Raw genomic sequence first — 18520 nt, 5'->3', positions numbered from 1 at the left:
AGCAATTAAAATATCATAACCGTACTAATGCACTTTCCCTAATAAAACCCGCACTTGAGGATTTTTCGTTTCAAAGTCCCTTACTGTAGATCAAACACTGCATTTGCATATTACATGTGGCCTTGTAATCACTACATCCCTTTACAGTGATCAAGCGTGCCATTTGCATTTCCTACAAAGCACGATAAGCACATTTTCACAAAAGATAAAACAATGACTAAAACATGCGCCACCCGAAGAATGGTGTGCATGCTGTCCCTCACACATCAAAGACTACAAATTAATAAGAAAATTAAAAAAGGAAGTACATTAAAAAGTTTCTGCCCCAAGACAAAAAGCCCCACGGTTCTTCCTTCTCTGTTCCGCACACACACTCATTGTTTGAAAGCTTTAACAACAGAGGGAGTCATGCTGTGAGTCCATGTCTGAGTTTGCTAAGGAAGTCGATGTAATTACTGTGCAGTGAAAATGTTCGTTCACGCACTTCAGTGTCTCACTAACCGTAAATACCAGGGCACAAGGGAGCACACGAAGAACAAGCCTACAACTCATGTAAGCGTGAGAGAGTAAAGAGTGAGCACACAGTGCAAATGTTTAAGTGCAAGTGTGTGTGTGTATAAGTAATGAGGGGATGTGTGTAAAGAAATAGATTTGGCATGGGTGGAATGACCAATATCTTAAATCACAGTAGAAGTATATCATGATACAGCAACAATACTATACTAGGTCAGGTTGCTGAGAAATTAAACCCCTAAATGCATATAGTGGAAAAATTATAATATATATTACCACATTAATATTGCAGGACAACCTACAGTTACACTATGCTTTAAGGAGTTATGTGATATCACAAATAAAGAGCTCTTACTGTATAATAATTTAAAAAGTTGTCTGCTAGTCATGTTGCTTATTGGATTTTAAAAAATGATGCTGCATATACTGTGCAAACCTAGCATGTGTGTAAATGAGCAATATGTTGCATGACTAGACATATTTGCAATATTTGCATGTGCTGTGTATTTCTGAACAGTTTGGAAACTGCATTTCAGGAGAGAACGTGCAAACAAATTGATGAATGAGCTTATAAATAAGCATACTGAGTTGGGGGGGGCTTGCGACTTTGGGAAGTACGTAGCGTTAATGGCCTCTCTATATGTTTTAAATGGCTGTGTTAATGGGCTTTTTATATGAACTGAAATTGCTCTCTTAATGGCCCTAATTCCTACTCTAAAATGGTTCTGTTTGCCAGTCTGTGTGTGTGTTTGTCCGTGTGTGTGCAGCCTGGCACTATCGATCCCTCCCTGCAGTCAGCGAGCTGTGAGCTCACACAGAATTGGGAATGGAGGCTTTTCTGCAGGATCCTGTGATTTCCACTGTTTTGAGCTCAGCGCCTCTGTATTTCAGCATGAGTGTTTGCCCTCATTGGCCTTGTGAAAAAACACTGCGGTCACCTAAGCAGTGATATCAAAAGAGAATTATATTGCTTTCCCCCCTCCGCAGAGAGATACTCCAATGAGAGATTCCCTCTTTACCATTTCCCCTCAATTTGAACAAAACGTTTCCTCATTAGCTGCCCCTCTGGAAATTACATATTGAAAATGCCCGTCTGCTGAAGTGTGATATTACAAATTTAGTGGTCAATTAGCCTAGTTTTGGGGCCTAAAGTTATAATTAGATTGTTGTCTGACTGAAGCCCCTCTTTCCTCTCGATTGCAGCTCCCGCATCGCAGAGTGACGTTCTCCACAGCCAATCCGGTGCAAGATCAGCAGGACTCGTCTCAGCAGAGTTACTACGACAGTGGCTTGGAGGAGTCTGAGACCCCCAGCAGTAAGAGTTCTTCAGGACCACGTATTGGCCCTCTCGCTCTACCCGAGGACCATTATGAAAGGACCACCCCTGATGGCAGCATCGGAGAGATGGAACACCCTGAAAACTGGGTAAGAGCTTTGGCAGGGTAACACCGTGCCCAAAGTTGCTCAAGTGAGTTTTTTATTTTCTGTCACCGCTGCTTTGTTTTTGGCCGAACTAGATCTATGTGTTTAGGGTCAGAAGCAGACTCAGCAGGGTCTGTGTCTTGCCCATCAGCAAGCCCTTCAATCACAACAGCAAATCATTCTTAATGACCCTCTCGCACGAGTGTGCTAATTAAAAACTCAGGACTAATGGAGCTTTTGGTCTGCGAATAAATCTGCACTTTGACGTCTGCCCAGACAACAGTGTGCTGATCGTAAACAGCTTCTTTGCTCAAGCCCAAACTGCTCTCGCAGCAGCTGCCGGGGGTCATAAAACAATAAGACGGAAAACGAAACCCAAAACGAAATTCGCAAGGGACTAAGCAGGATAGTCTACCGTCAATTTCGTTCAGCCATTACTAAATTCTCCCAGAGACATACTAGACGTTGTTCCTGTAATTCATTTATATTGTCATTCTCATAACCAGACATCCTCACAGCAGCTGCCATTTTAAATGTTGCCCTTCCAAATCCGTCTCTGTTCAATTTAATTCCATATGACTGCAACGCTTCCATAATACCACCTTTTTTGTGCCTATCTCCTTGAGATCTTTTCCTCTATTATTGCTGTTGTGCTTAATTACCATGCTGATATCCCTCTGGATGTCACGGTGAGCTTGCGTTAATATTTAGCTGTGAAATATACTCAGTCTTGTCACGTCAGGGTTTTATGAAGCTCCGTGAAAACACTGCGTCCTGTTGATTTCACACTGGGAACTTGCGCCGCGTCTGGGGTGTGTCTGCCAGACCCACAGACATGCTTGGGATTGTAGGGCAACCGTTTAAGAAGTGAAATGTCAGCACCGCATGCGACTGGCTCTGTGTTCAGCAGAGAAAATCCTACAGCAAAGGAACACGTAATATTTGTTTGTACATGCCTCTTGTAGGTCTTACCCATGTCTGATGTGTTATGCATGATGTCTTTGGCCAGGATTGTCCTGGAAACCACGAATCAAGGGATTTAACCTCACCCACCATTAAATATAACTCTACTGTAAAAAAAATCTCTAATTAGCAGTTTTCCATGTTTTTTTGTTCCCCATTTTTTATTTATACTCTGAGTTTTCATCATTGGACCTTGATCTTTCCTCCATCATTTGATGTTGAGAAGTTAGAAAAATGAGAGTTGTATTGACATTTTTAATAGCTTGAAGTTATATATTGTCTGGGTTGGTGTTGTAACTTACAGCACAAAAGCCTGGTAATAAATTGACAGTACTCATTCTGTTATTTCTTCATGGACTTATTTCTCTCTAGAATATTTCTTACAATATATGCTTTCACACTACTAAAATGTCAACAAAAGTCAGTTTCTGAAACGACAGACTTGCATTTTTAAGTCCACAGAGCATTGATTGAGATCATTCATTCATGTCCTTCGGCTTAATCCCTTATTTATCAGCGGTCGCCACAGCAGAATGAACCACCACATATTCCAGCATATGTTTTACACAGCCGATGCCCTTCCAGCCGCAACCTAGTACTGGGAAACACCATACACTATCACAATCACACACGCACTCATAGACTACGACCAATTTAGTTTATTCAATTCACCTATAGCACATGTCTTTGGACTGTTGGGGAAACCGAAGCACTCGGAGGAAACCCACGCGAACACAGGGAGAACATGCAAACTCCACATAGAAAAGCCAACTGGTCGAGCCAGGACTTGAATCAGCGACCTTCTTGCTGTGAGGTGACAGTGCTACCCACTGAGCCACTATGCCGCAATAATGCAATTCATAACCTTAAATAAACAGAAAGTACCTGCACTGTAAAAAAAAAAGTTGAGTTAACTTCAACTCAAAGCAATTTTGAGGTTATTCAACTTCAGTAATGGAAGTTGTGCCAAATATTTTTTCAAAGATGAGTTAACTTTAAATTTTAAAGCCACTGGCTGCAAGGAAATTGACAGGGTCACACTTTATTTTGATGGTCACATCAAGTTACATTGCATCTACATGCCAACTAATTCTCATTAGATTAGAAGTAGATTGTTAGTTAGGGGTTAGGGTTGGGATCTGTTGAAGGAGCAGTATTAACAGATATTAAGCAGACTAAAGTGTTACCATTGAGAGTTTATTCAACCTCAGTGGTTGAAGTGCCAAATTATTTTTTAAGTTGACTGAAAAGGCTGGTTTAATTCAAGTATACTTTATGAAATAAGTAGATTCAACTCAATTTAAAAAAAAAATTGGCACAAACTTAAAAAGAAGTTTAAAAAAACTTATTTCTTTGCAGCCGGTTGCTTTAAAAATTTTAAGTTAACTTAACTTTCAGTTTTTTGACAGTGCAGGAAGTAAACACTTAAATGTATAGGAATTATAAATATACGTCTCCTCAACAGATTTCATTATTTTCATTGAACAAATAGTTCTAAACATGAGGTTAAATAGTGTTCATGAGTAAACTTAACACTGAGCTCAAAAATATGTCCACCTAACAATTTGTAAGTTGTCATTTTTACAGTGTGTGAACAAAATATGGAAGATGGTAACTAACACATATTTTTACAGTGTATATAACTATTATTACTAGGGATTAATCGCTCTTTAATTCATCACAGTTAATTAATCGTAAAGGCTTCACAACACATGGAACAAAACTGCTGCAACTAAAAGTTATGTCAACTGTGCGCTAGTTTAAAGTTCCAAGCATGTACATCGAGGCTAATACCCACGCACATTGGATTAACTATGGCCGAGGTTATTAACTAAGGGTAGTTCACATGTCGCGTCGTATGTTTGAATGCCAAAAAGCGTTTTTTCCTTATGAAATGTATAATACTTATCACACTTATGAATGTATAATAATCGTGATAACTGTGAAACCGTGATTATTCCTCAGACTATAATCGTACAACCAAAATCTATAATCGTTGCATCTCTAATTATCACCATGTTGTTTAAAACCAGAAACAGGATTTAACAAGCTGCCTGATATGGCCTTCAAACCATAATTTAGAATGAAATATTACCTCAAGATTCCGTATAATTGGTGAAGGATTAACTGTAACTCCTTAATAAACTGTAACTCCCATGTGAATGGAGACGTCATGTTGCGGAGAGGACAAAGGATTTTAGGCCCTACTAACAGGATTTTCTGTTTTGCTTATACTTTGAGATATAATGCTAATATTCATGGCTGTCTTCATTCAAACAAACTGAGCTTTTTTGGGCAGGAAACCAGAGGCTTCTATTGTTGACAACTGTTTTCAATAAACAATTCGCATTGCAAATTTGGGAAGGTGTTTGGCGAACATTACGTTTTTAAATGCACCATTATAAGTGACCCAAAATCACAGCATTTGTGGAGATGGAGCCAGGTGGAACAGCATTACTGCCAAGCAAGCCATTCCAAACAAAGCAAAAGCACTAACTGTTTTGCTTATAAACATCATGAGCTGCTTTCATGTACATGAGCAATCATCGGATTTACATGAATTACACTAATTAAATATTTGGGATTCAAAAATGTCTGTCAAAAGGTGGCAGGTTTGCACTTTCATAATCGGTAAATACTGACATACTTTTTGTTTTTAAAATAAAAGAGAGATAGATCTGAAAAGTGTTTTAGCCAGTTGACAATTGTATCAATTGTCAATGGCCAATGATTATGAAAATTCTTCTAAATATTTCTGTTCAGCATAAGAATGAAACTGATAAAGGTTTGGAATCACTTCTGGGTGAGTAAATTGTCACAGTGTGAACTATCCCTTTAGTATTAAGTAAGAAAACAATACATTCTTTAATTATAACCACATATAATCCCACCAGAGGGACTCAGAATACATCCATAATCATGTAAAACTCTCTATGTCGAGATCAGGTGTGATTCTTACACCTAAACAACTTAAGCAAACTAATAAAACTTTACTTAAACACCATGGGCATTGTAATCATTTATATGATGAAATTTATTCATATTATGCCAAACTCAAAAGTTTAACCTGGTACAAATTAAGCAGAATGTAGAATCAAAAAATCCTTATATAATAGTTTTTAAGGGTCTTTTTGTCAAAAATGTTAATTAATCATCAGATTATAATCATATTTCAGTGTTTATGTTATCTAATGTGGTTAAATAACAGCAAAGGATAAGTTTACCCTAAAATCTGCCATTATTTGGTCATTCTAAAGTTGTTCCAGATGCAATTAACCTTATTGGTTCTTAAGCTCATATACTGTATGATGATGTGACATACAGTTGAGGTCAGAATTCTGTTTAACGGAGAGAAGTTTCTTTCAACACATTTCTAAACATAATAGTTTTAATAACTCATTTCTAATAACTGATTTTTATTTATCTTAGTCATGATGACAGCACCTAATATTTTACTAGATATTTTTCAAGACACTTCTATACAGCTTAAAGTGACATTTAAAGGCTTAACTATGGTAATTAGGTTAACTAGGCAGGTTAGTGTAATTAGGCATGTTACTGTATAACGATGCTTTGTTCTTTAGACTAGTGTTTCCCAACTCTGTTCCTGAAGGCACACCAACAGTCCACATTTTTAACCTCTCCCTAATCAAACACACCTGAATCATCTTATCATAACATCAGAAGAGACTCCAAAACCTGAAGTTAATGGATAACGGAGACATTCAATGTACATATGTACTGTTGGTGTGCCTCCAGGAACAGGGTTGAGAAATACTGCTTTAGACTATGGAGAAAAAAAAAAGAAAAAAAAAAGATATAAATATTTTTATATAGCTTAAAGGGGCTAATAATTTTGTCATTAAAAGTTTTTTTTAAAAATTAAAAACTGCTTTTATTCTAGGCGAAATAAAACAATATAACTTTCTCCAGAAGAAAAAATATTATCAGACATACAGTAAAAATGTCCTTGCTCTGTTAAATATCATTTGGGAAATATAAAAGCATAATAATAATAATAATAATTCAAAGGGGGGCTGATAATTCTGACTTCAACTGTACATGAATAAACCGCATTGGCTTTCACACATCAAGCAAGCATGTTTTATCTTCCATGACCAAATATTATTGAATGTTTATTAAAAACCTTTTTTAAAGCCTAAATTTAATCTGTTCATCAGATGAAGTGACTATGTTTCTTCAGAAGACATTGAAAACACCATTAAGTATATTTAGAAATGTTTTGATGTGCCAGAGATTTGGGTGACCTTCAATGAAGGGACAGAAATATCTTAATTTTGTTTCCAAAGATAAATAAATCTGAGTTTGCACCACTACAAGGGCGAGTAACCAGTATTTCAGAATTTTCATTTCGATGTAAAGCAACCCTTTATCAAATACTTGTAGTGATAATTGCTGAAGCTTTTATAACAGGATGCAGTGTTGTTTTGACATAGGTTACAAAAAGGTTTACTTAAACAGATACAAAAACAAAAAAAGACATATTTTTGATCTGCTCTGTTGTAGATAAATGTAAGCAAAACATTACAAATAATTTTAACTGCAAAAGGATTATAAAGCACAGTTAACAACATCTTATTAGTAAAGTTAGTTAACGTATATCAACAGAAGTTATGTTAAGGTTTTACAGTTTTAGAAGTAAAACTAGGGCGACACAGTGGTGCAGTGGGTAGCACTGTCACCTCACAGCAAGAAGGTTGCTGGTTTGAGACCCGGCTGGGTCAGTTGGCATTTCTGTGTGGAGTTTGCATGTTCTCCTTGTGTTCATATGGGTTTCCTCCGGGTGCTCTAGTTTCCCCCACAGTCCAAAGACATCCGCTGTATGTGAATTTGGTAAACTAAATTGTCCGTAGTGTATGTGTGTATTTCCTGGTCTTCCAGGTTGGGCTAACAACCCACCTCATAAAAACTAGTTATTACGAAACACCAATATGGCGCAGCTAAATATCAACTTCGATATGAATATAAGTATAATTAAAATTAAACACAGAAGATGTCTGAGTATTTCTAGCTTGAAGGACATAACGATCAAAGTGGTACTGTTTCCCATGAGTTTGAATATACATGCCTCTGTTGCCTAGCAACATTCTGCTAACATAAAACATAACTTTCTGATAGCAAAAACATAACTTTAACTTAACATAACTTCAGGTATGTCTTTCAGAACAACATTTTCACTGTAATGAAAAACCCAGTTGCAGAACAAAGTGAGATATGCACCTTCACAGACAGTCCTGATAACTTGTACAACAAGTAGGCTTTATTGCAAAAACAAGAAGAAAAAAAAGATTATATTTGTAAAGTAATGACTTGATAAAATATGACAGACATTTAAAGCTTAATTATAAAATCTTAGTAGAAGCAATTTAATTTTATCAAGTCTTATATGTAATAATCAGAATGACTGCTATGTAAAAACTAGTAGTTTAATTTTGATAGTTCTAGTGTTAAATTTGATATTAAAGAGTTATTAAACTTGATTTTAATTCAGCTTTTAAATATTAACTAAGAAATTTGCAACAGATTAGTAAATGCTTTAAAAGTTATTTTTCATCATCGGTTTAATTGAACTAATTAAGCCTTATTGTAAAGTGCAATAGCTCTATAAACCTTTTTCTTATAATGCAAAATTACCCATTGTGCTTTGCGTACATGCGTAAGGAAGGTGCTTCGAACTTCCGGTCGGCAGCTGATGCGTATATAAAAGTCACATTTTGACACCTTTGCAACGATAATTTTAATCTATTTTACTTGCTTTCAATGTCTTTCAATGAACTAATACTGCTGTCGATCAGCGCCACCTCCTGGACTGATTATTTTAAAAATGCGATCTAATGGGATGGAAAACAACTGCTTTGAGTCATTTTTCCCTCGTTGTCAGACGGCATCTTGTACCATTTAAATGGAGCCTCGTCATCGCTAAAGTGAACATTTTCTCTTTTTTTTCTCAAGTACAGTATATACAGTAAGCAACCCAAACAAATGTAATTCACCAAAATGTTTGACACATTACCACACATTACTTGACAGTACTGTATTGTCCCACTAACAGATTGGTTGAAAAACGTGGCACAAAGTGAAATGAAGTGGCCATCTTGAAATGAGAGTAAAATACATGGTAAATACTACACAATACAAACTACCTAGAGGATATAACATAATCGGCTCGCAATTAGAATCAACATGCAAATCAGCCAGCATAGTATCAGTAACATACTTTATTTGGTCATTTTTGGAAATTGCATGGCTTACATACCTGCTAGTTTCATGCCTGTAATATGGTATGCTCATTATAGTGCAGCGATGTATTTATTGTGTGTGTGTGTGGGGGGAGTACAGTATAACAGCTGACTGGTCAGGAACACTGGCGCTATATTCCGTAATACCCCGTAAGCCACTCAAAACAGTATTGACACCTAGTTTAGAAAAGCTGCTCTAGGGTGCGTTTCCCAAACAACAGCGTAACTCACGGCTGAACTATCATAGTACGATGCATAGGTTGGAGAAAAGAACGATGTAGTGACGAGTGTTTAACAAAACCCATAGTTTCTCTGTCGAAGATCCATCGTTTGAACCATGTTAATTATAATGTGAAACGCCCATAATGATGCTCTAAAGGGGGTGGAGTAACTACTTCTTTAGAGAAGAACCTCATAATTTCTTTGCGCAAATTATATTGTTTACACAAACACGCATTTAAAATAAAATCCAATATTAGTTTTGGTAAAAACATGAACTTGCTTTCCATATTAATTGAAATATATGTAAACAGCACATATAGGGCCTATGTTTCCTTTACAAATATTATTGAGAATATTCCATATGCTATTCTAAAACATAAAATCACTTACAAAGCTAACACGTGTTCTAATATCATATATAAATCATATAAATAAAAAAATAATGAGGCTCTTTATTAAGATATGAAATTTATTATTTATTATTTATTACGAAATGAAAAAAAAATCCTACTTTAATAATAATATTAATACATTAATGATGATGATGACGATTATATTATTATTATTATATTATTATTATTATTATTATCAAGTAGGATATGTTCATTTTATTTTATTTTTTTTATGAAAAGTCTACTTTTACAATTTGACACATGCAAACCACTGCAGAAATGTTCTAACCAACAGGCCCATGTCATATACAGTACAGATACTTAATAAATAACCCATAATAAATTAAAATAATTAACGTATGCTATGTTTTTTGTTTTTCACAAGCTTCGGAGACGTAACATAAATTCCGCTTTTAAATAATTGGTCACCTATAGCTTTCGTCATGAGGCTGTGTTCAAAATGACATTAATGTTTTCAAAGTGCACTGCGAAGGGAGTGCAATTGTAAACATGAAGATCGCTAAAACTGAACTGTTAAAAGTACTTTGAAAGCAAATTACACCTAAGATTCATGACTTTAATGCTTTTTATTTTTAATCATTTCAGATTTAAATGTTAGAATGTTCTAATGAATAGGGCATAGGGGGGATATACGTGGTAATAGAACACGGCCAGGGAACCGTTGTTTTTAACTACAGCTCCAGAAGTGTAGCTTGCAAGTGCCACCAAGTTTGCGAAGCAGTTTGGGAATGTTCATTGGAACGATGGATTGGGAAACGGCAAATCAACAAACTATGTTTGTAGAGACAGGAACTTGCAACCCTAGTTTGCTAATGATGGTTTTGGGAAAAGCACAACTGGCTGATGACAATTCTAAAAGTTCTAAGCACCCTACCGCAAGGTGCTGGTCACTATGGTGCCCTCCATGCAGCAACGAAGAAAAAGGTCTATAAAAACTCTGAACAATTATGTTATTAATAAACTCCCTACTAATTCTTTAAGCATTTAGTGCTGTGATTAACACCATTGGAATACAACAACCATGGGTAATCTTAAAAGGCAGGTAAAAATATCAATCATGTTCATCACAATATAATATATTGCTGAATACAACCACATGACTAGTTCCCGCTGCCAAATGGAACTATTTTTTTGTAAAATATGCACTGTATATTCTACGAGTGAAAAAGCAACAACATCAGAGTAAAAAAACACATGTTCACGTTTTGGTAAATAGCCCTTAAAGTCTAGCGTGGCACAAATGGCGCTTTGTTTTGGTGGGTGTCACGAGAGCGAGAAGACGGAGGATTGCTGGCATCTTTGATTTGATCCAGTTTGATCTGAAAGTGAGTGAGTCTGACAGGCCTGCCAGCAGCTCCGGGTGGGCACGTACACTGATCGGGCTGGGGAGGGGAACTGTTAACCAGAGGTAGACCTAATTAAAATATGATTCTCACCTCGGGGAGATTATAAGAAATCCCTCATTGAGAAAGCAAGGAGAAAATGATTTTAAAAAGGCAGTTGTTCTCACTCCCCCACCGGCCTGAGGCATCAGGCGTACACCGCTGCTTCATGCCCCCTATTTATTTTTTGCGGTGGGATTTGAGTGACAGGGTGACAAGCTGGGCCGTTGGAGGGTTTTTGTTCACCGCCGTTGGGATGATTGACAGGTTTAAGGGTGTGTGTGTGTGTGGTGTGGTGTGGAGTATTCGGTGTGTCACTCCGTTTAAGCGGGATAAAAAGCAATATGTGAACTTCACACACACCGTTCCTATGCGTCTGTGGCCCACAGCAGAAATGACACCCTGGATCTCTGAAGCGATTTGGCCTTTGGTTATGAAAAGTCTCCTTTTTTTCCGTTGGCCTCTTTGCGCAGGAAACGATGGTATTTTATGATATGCCGTGACCTTTGTGGATTCTCAATTCTCCGAGACACGACGCATTGTTTTCTTGCCTATTTTAGATATACAGTGAACACCTGCAGCCTGTGACTGATTCTGCAACTCTAAACCAATCATTTTCTCCAGCCGGGAATGAACGACGTGTCGAATATCGTCCATCTCGGGCCGAGCAAATGGCAGATGCAATATTTCATATGCCCTTCACGGGATATTTGACACAACAACCATTGTTAGCTGCTATCAATACAGAGCGCAATATACATGATACCTCTAATCCATCCAGAAGACCGCAAACTGACGCTAATGTTTCAGCCTGTCACCGCACCTCTCGTTTGTCAATCAACCAATGATTTATCGGTGTCATCTTGACAGTGTTGCGCGGCACATAGGAGAGCCTGTGATTTATAATATGCATGTACAGTGCATTGCGCTCACCACAATAGCCACAAACTGTCGATCACACAGCTTGACATTAGTGGTCAACAGATGTGTTATGTTTTGCTTTCCAAGAGCAGGGTGGCCAGTTTATATGTAGTAAAGTGTGATGAATGATCATATTATTTTTAGAAAACTACTATTAATAAAATTGTTTATTTTAGTTATGTCCCATAGCATCTGAAATGTTTTCATTTTACAGTTTTTCTCAGTCTCTCAGGTACATTTCTCAGATTCTCAGAATTGAAATTCTCAAAACTACTTGTTCAATCTGCACGTAATCTTGTCACTTGTTCTCATTCCTTTTAATAAGTTGCAAATGCTTAAGTAACACCCATGCAAATGTTTATATACAATACTCTTCTGTTTCCTACATTACAGGGAACATTGAAAGTTACATGACCAAGCAAATATGCTGGTGAGAAAGTTTTATTTGTGTTCGGAGCAGGTTAAAGTAAACCTTTTTAGAACTTATTGCAGTTCTTTATACACAGCTTTATACAAGTGGTATGATAAATAGAGAGAGTCTCCATTAGATTGTATGAGGATTCTTCCTTAAAAAAAAACATAGTGTAGTGCAATTGAATTATTTTGTAAGGTAAGAGTTTGATCATTCTTTGCTTTGATGAGAAACTTGATCTATAAGTTTATCTGTTGATTAGAGGATTCTCAGAATAGCATTTTAATGTTGTTGATAAATCCAAGGCTAACTGAGGTGCATTTTCAGTCACCTTTGATGAAATTTTGGCATAACTGTCTTTTTTTTTAAGGTATATTATGTTGTTTGTATTGTTTTGTCTGTCTTTTGTACTATTGGACCTAGTGTCTGGAATAAAGGGTATATTATCAATGGCTTACTGTAAGTTATGTTGATCAACATGTATTATAATGCTCTCTATCTGAATAGTCTCATCCCCACAACATTTAGGCATTAGTTCATAGAATAAGTCTTTACATGTAAATGCTTGAGGCAAGTTGTCATAATATTTTGTCATAATTCATTTTTCTATACATTCCCATAAGCCCTTTTTTCTAAATCTGTCCCTGAATTGGTAATTTGTTCCCAGGCTGTCTTTTTTCTGTTTTTGTATCACAATGTCATGGTTTGTCAACAAATTACAGTACAAACAGTAAAAGCATAAATGTGAATCTTGTCCTCTTGCAATCAAACTTCAACATACTCTAAAGTGTAGCCAAAAAACTATAATATATTTGTCATCAAATCTGTTGCCATAGTTTACATCAGAACAGCTCTCCAGGGTACATGTTATATGATAACATGGACTTTCCTATCCATACACAAGACACAAGGACTTGTCATTCTGATGGCACTGACACGTTCATAACACAGAAATGTAGTTTCAAGAGTTCCCCACTTAGATATGCTTGGCGTTTAAAGCAGGTTTGGCATGCTGTTCCCAGGATGAGAACCCTGAGCTCGGAGATATTTGAGCCTAGGGCTCCCGCCCGGTCAATAAGTATATCAGAAGATCCGAGATCAGGTAGGTCTCGAGAGCTCCCCTTTAGAAAAGGGAGGAAAAAGAGGAGATGGGGTGGAAGGGGGGATTCTTTCCAAATGAAGATAGAGCAGTAGGAAGAAAATGATTCATTTATAGTAACTAGGATCACTCTGATTGGATTATTATTGATTACCGGAAGAGCGGCCAGTCGTGCTCAATCATATCACGTGCTCCTCTCGAAATTAGTTTATGAAACTTCACTTTGAGGTATGAACTAAGGATCTGAGCAAGAGACTGGCTTTTGCAGGTCATCATGGTGTCTTGTACATTGTTCTGAGAAATGCATTTACTGTTTTGCAAATTTCAATTCTGATCTGAGAAATGTACCAAAATGATTGAGGAAAACTGTAAAAAAATGGGGTATATGCACTTTTAAAGTCTTATTTTAGTATCACTGATAAACAATTTTAATAATACGTATTACTTTATTAAATTTTACATTTATTAAATGAAATTCAAAGTTTTATTTTTTTTTGATTTCAGTGTCTTCAGAGTTGGTACATTTTCTGTTTCATTCAGTTTGAGTTATTTAGTACTTCAACTTAAATGTCAACTTAAAATGAGAAATGGTTCAAGATGTAAATTGATTTAATTTTTATTTGAGAGGTTTGGGATTTTGGTTTAAGAACCAATACTCACTATTAACTACACTAAAAACACTAAAAAAAAGTCAAGATAAAATAAGTCAAGATAACAAATATTTTTATGTTGATTTAAGTTATTATAAAAAATAATCAGGTTTCAAGTAATTTGTTTACTTTGTTATACAAAGTTTAATTAATATTGTGTTAATGTTAGTATTTTTAGGTCAGACTGATTGATGCAAGTTGAGATGACTAGAAAAGTTAATTTAACAATAATTTAACATTAATTTTACATTAAACACTGTAGTGTCTTATTACCTGCTAATATTATATTGACTCATTGTTTGTACTTATAAAGCACATATTCTACCTAACCTTAGTTTGTTGAGCTAAAAGGCCTAGTTAATGGTCTGTTAGCAAGAATTGTATCTTAAAATAAAGCATGGACCAGATGATACCCATGTAAGAAATCACCCCATTTATAGACCTTAATGAAACCCAAAAATACGTGACAAGCAGTATGGATCCTTTATAAAGTTTGTGCAATGTTTTATGATCTCCAGTTTTCTAGCAGTGCCTGATTTTTGTCTCTGCAACTTACAAAAGTTTGTGAGTGGATGAATATATCGTTTGTCCAGCACCTCCAATTTCTTCAGCATGGTTTTGTTTGGTTAGTATGTTGTAATGAGCGGCTGTATGGAGCTGGAATTTGTTATTTTTTACTGCTGTGTATTGTTGTGGTGTTATCACTTGCGAAAAGCGAGAGTGGCATTTTCTCTCCAGCTCACCGCTAATCTCTTCTGCAGCTCGCTATCTGTTCTAGTGAAAACACAAAACTAGCAAATGTCATCCCGGTGCTTACATACATCCACCTATTTTTACAGCAGGATGTTTAAATGAAAATCCAAATATGGAACCTCTTCAAGGCTGTTTACACTGAGAATGATAAAAATATGAAAATAGATATTATTATCATCCACACCAATGTACGATACTTGTTTATTATATAAGTTTGCAGTAGTTTTGTCATTATGCCTCTAGAATGCTTGAGCTCATCAAAGCTCATTAAAGTTGATTCTGATTACCAGCATCATATGTTGATGAGTAGCATGTGAGGTTTACATTTAATGTCGTGTTTATTTTTCCCATAAAATACCAATGACACTTCTTTTAAATTTAAATTAATAACGGTTCCATATAGAGCATGTGCATAAAGTAACAAAATGGGCCCTATCATACATCCGGTGCAATAAGGCACAAGACGTGTTTTGTTGCTATTTTCAGACCAGTGCAACCCCTAATTTTCACATTTTGCACCACATTGTTTAAATAGCAAATTCATTGTTACCAGGTGTACCACTCTATAAGGAGGTGTGATAAGGCGATTGTTGGCGCGTTGCAACTATTTTGAGGAACTGAAATGGGCAGCGCCATTGGCCAACTGAAAGCTGGTCTAAAGTTAGTAATGCGCCTATGCAGGTTCAAACTCCTAATACACACTTGATTACAGCAATACACAAATATGTTTACAATATCACATGAAAAAAATTAAAGGATTAAATTGTTACAATTGTTATGATTTTCTACGTAAATATAAAAAACACTGCCTCCATGCCTTCATGTCGGGGGGCTTTTTTCAGTTTATTCATGACAGTTTGCGTTCATTTATTCATTCATTTTCTTTTTAGCTTAGTCCCTTTATTAATCACGAGAATGATCTGCCAACTTATTCAGCATATGTTTTACGCAGTGGATGCCCTCCAGCCACAACCCAACACTGTGAAACACCCCACACTTTGCACACACTCACATACACTACGGCAAATTAAGCTTATTCAATCATCTGTACCACATGTCTTTGGATTGTGGGGGAAACCGGAGCACCCGGAGGAAACCCACGCAAACACTGGGAGAACATGCAAACTCCACAAAGAAACGCCAACTGACCCAGCCGGGGTTCAAACCAGTGGCCATCTTGCTGTGAGGTAATTGTGCTACTCGCTGCGCCACCGTGCTGCCACAGTTTGCATTTGTATAATGTTATTATTAGCAGTATTATTTATTATATGCATATTTATATTTGTTTAATAAAAACAAGTTTAGATTTGTCCACCTGTCAAGTTTTTGCATCACCATCGTTTTTTTGGATCGGCATATGCATCACCATATGGGGCATAAGAATAGGACGTGTGTTTGCATATATCTCAGTTTTTTGACCACACTTCGTTATTACTGTTCATTCATTCGTTTGTTGTTAGAACTGATTTTATAAATAGTTTTGAAATAAAACTTCTGCTAAAAGTAAAGTACAGAGAAAGTAAAGAGGCCGATTGGAGGAGACTCATTCTTTATTCTTTTACTGCGGATGGTCTGGTAATCTGTTTTCTTGCTAGCGAAGTGTTCAGTTTTTACACTTGCAAAATCTGCCATGTAAATAGCGAATGCGCAATGGTGGGATGCAAGTGACTCTTAAAAAACTCTGATTGGTTTAATGCAATTATACTCAAAACACACCCATAACTCATAAGAGAATAAGCACAACCCTGTTAGACCATGCATTGGGGCGCAAAGCATATTTTTTTGTTCTTAAAATAGCAAAAGTGGATTCAGACACGCCCTAAAGCTATTGTGCCATGAACTTTAGACTTTGCATCTATTAAAATAGAGCCCATAGTGTGGGCTCTTAAACTTTAGAATAGTGAAGAAATCAATATTTGTATTTGTTGGAATACCACAGATTTCCATATCAAATGTAAACAATAGGTATTCTGAACCACTGTTATTTTTTGAATACAGAACGTGTTTAAGTAGTCTATTAATGATTTCCATAGATTTCTTTTGTGTTTATTTAAATATAACTACTGATGACGTGTCTTAATTTTTGCATACATATGCATACATATTTCTTCCCCAATTTTCCCCAAGGGGCAACGCGGTGGCGCAGTGGGTAATGCTTTGCCACACAGTAAGAAGGTCGCTGGTTCAAGCTTTGGCTGGGTCAGTTGGCATTTCTGTTTGGAGTTTGCATGTTCTCCCCGCATACGCGTGGGTTTCCTCCGTGTGCTCCGGTTTCCCCTACAAGTCCAAAGACATGTGGTACAGGTGAATTGGGTAAACTAAATTGTCCGTAGTGTGTGTGTGCATGAATGAGAATATATGGGTGTTTCCCAGTGATGGGTTGCAGCTGGAAGGGCATCCACTGCGTAAAACATATGCTGGATAAGTTGGCTGTGGAAATCCCAGATTAATAAAGGGACTAAGCTGAAAAGAAAATGAATGAAAGAAATTTTCCCCAATTAGGTCTGAATACATAAAATATTTTCATTTTCTGCAGATAATTTCTCAAAATTATATTTAACATTTTAAAGACACATTGTCAGTCATTTATTAAATTACACACAAATTATTATTGTATGTATACCAATGTATGTTCATGTATGTACATGTATGTTCTCTTATTATTGATAATACGTGTGGTACTAAGTACTTGTGGAATTTGGGCTGAATTTTGATAACCCGACCACAAATTTATGCACTCATCCAATGACCAGACTGATCCCTGAAGTGACATTGCTAGATCATATTTAAAATGTTGCGAGGTGAGTGAACCACTTCAAAACTGTACAAGATGTTAAATTGTTTGAACATAACCTAATAAATATTCATGAGCCAACACATGCCATCTAGTGACCTCACAAGCAGCGCTTCTATGAATTCTAACTGTGAATCCATGCTAATTAACTCCAGAATGCTCTACTGTTAAAAAAATGTGCACTTTGACATTTCCCATTTTACTGTTTGCAACGTTGTTTCAGTAAATATAAAATTTGAGCTCAGGCAGTTGTCAGACACGTTCCTCAGAAGTGAACAACAGCCGGCGTCTCTCACCAGTCAGTCGCAGAGGTTTACACTGGATTCTGGAAGAGGAAGTCTTTGAAGTGTGTTTCCATGGCACCCGTGCGATTCCCCTTTGATCCTGGATCAGATTGAAGTGTATGATGTAATTTGGTGGTATATAGTCGGGAGAGAAGGGGTGGTGGTCTTAAATTCTGGGATTCAGTGATTTAGTGCAAGGAAAATGTTTTGTGTTTTGTGCTCCGCTTCTCACCCTCTCTCGCCCCCCCCTTTTTCCGTCTGTCTACCTGTCTTTGTGTCATTTCTGTCTCTCTCTCTATTGCTCTGTCTTCTGTTGTCAGTCTTGTTTTTTGCCTCTATCCTTTTTCAGTCTCTCTCTCTCTCTCTCTCTCTCTCTCTCTATTTCTCTCTCTATTTCTCTCTATAGCTCAAGGCGTTCCTCCTTAGAGAAAA

The 18520-nt window shown here is 36.6% G+C and overlaps 1 protein-coding gene across 1 annotated transcript in view; it reads left to right on the top strand.

Moving 5' to 3' along the window:
• Positions 1-18520, top strand: part of pcdh1a (protocadherin 1a) — a 134414-nt gene that overhangs the window by 79987 nt on the left and 35907 nt on the right. The window contains exon 4 of the mRNA XM_056467013.1: positions 1717-1934. Coding sequence (XP_056322988.1) covers positions 1717-1934 — 218 coding nt within the window. The remainder of the gene's footprint in view (positions 1-1716; positions 1935-18520) is intronic.

This window comes from Danio aesculapii, chromosome 10, assembly GCF_903798145.1.
Source record: "Danio aesculapii chromosome 10, fDanAes4.1, whole genome shotgun sequence".
NCBI lineage: Eukaryota > Metazoa > Chordata > Actinopteri > Cypriniformes > Danionidae > Danio > Danio aesculapii.
This window is presented reverse-complemented; position numbering and strand designations above follow the sequence as displayed.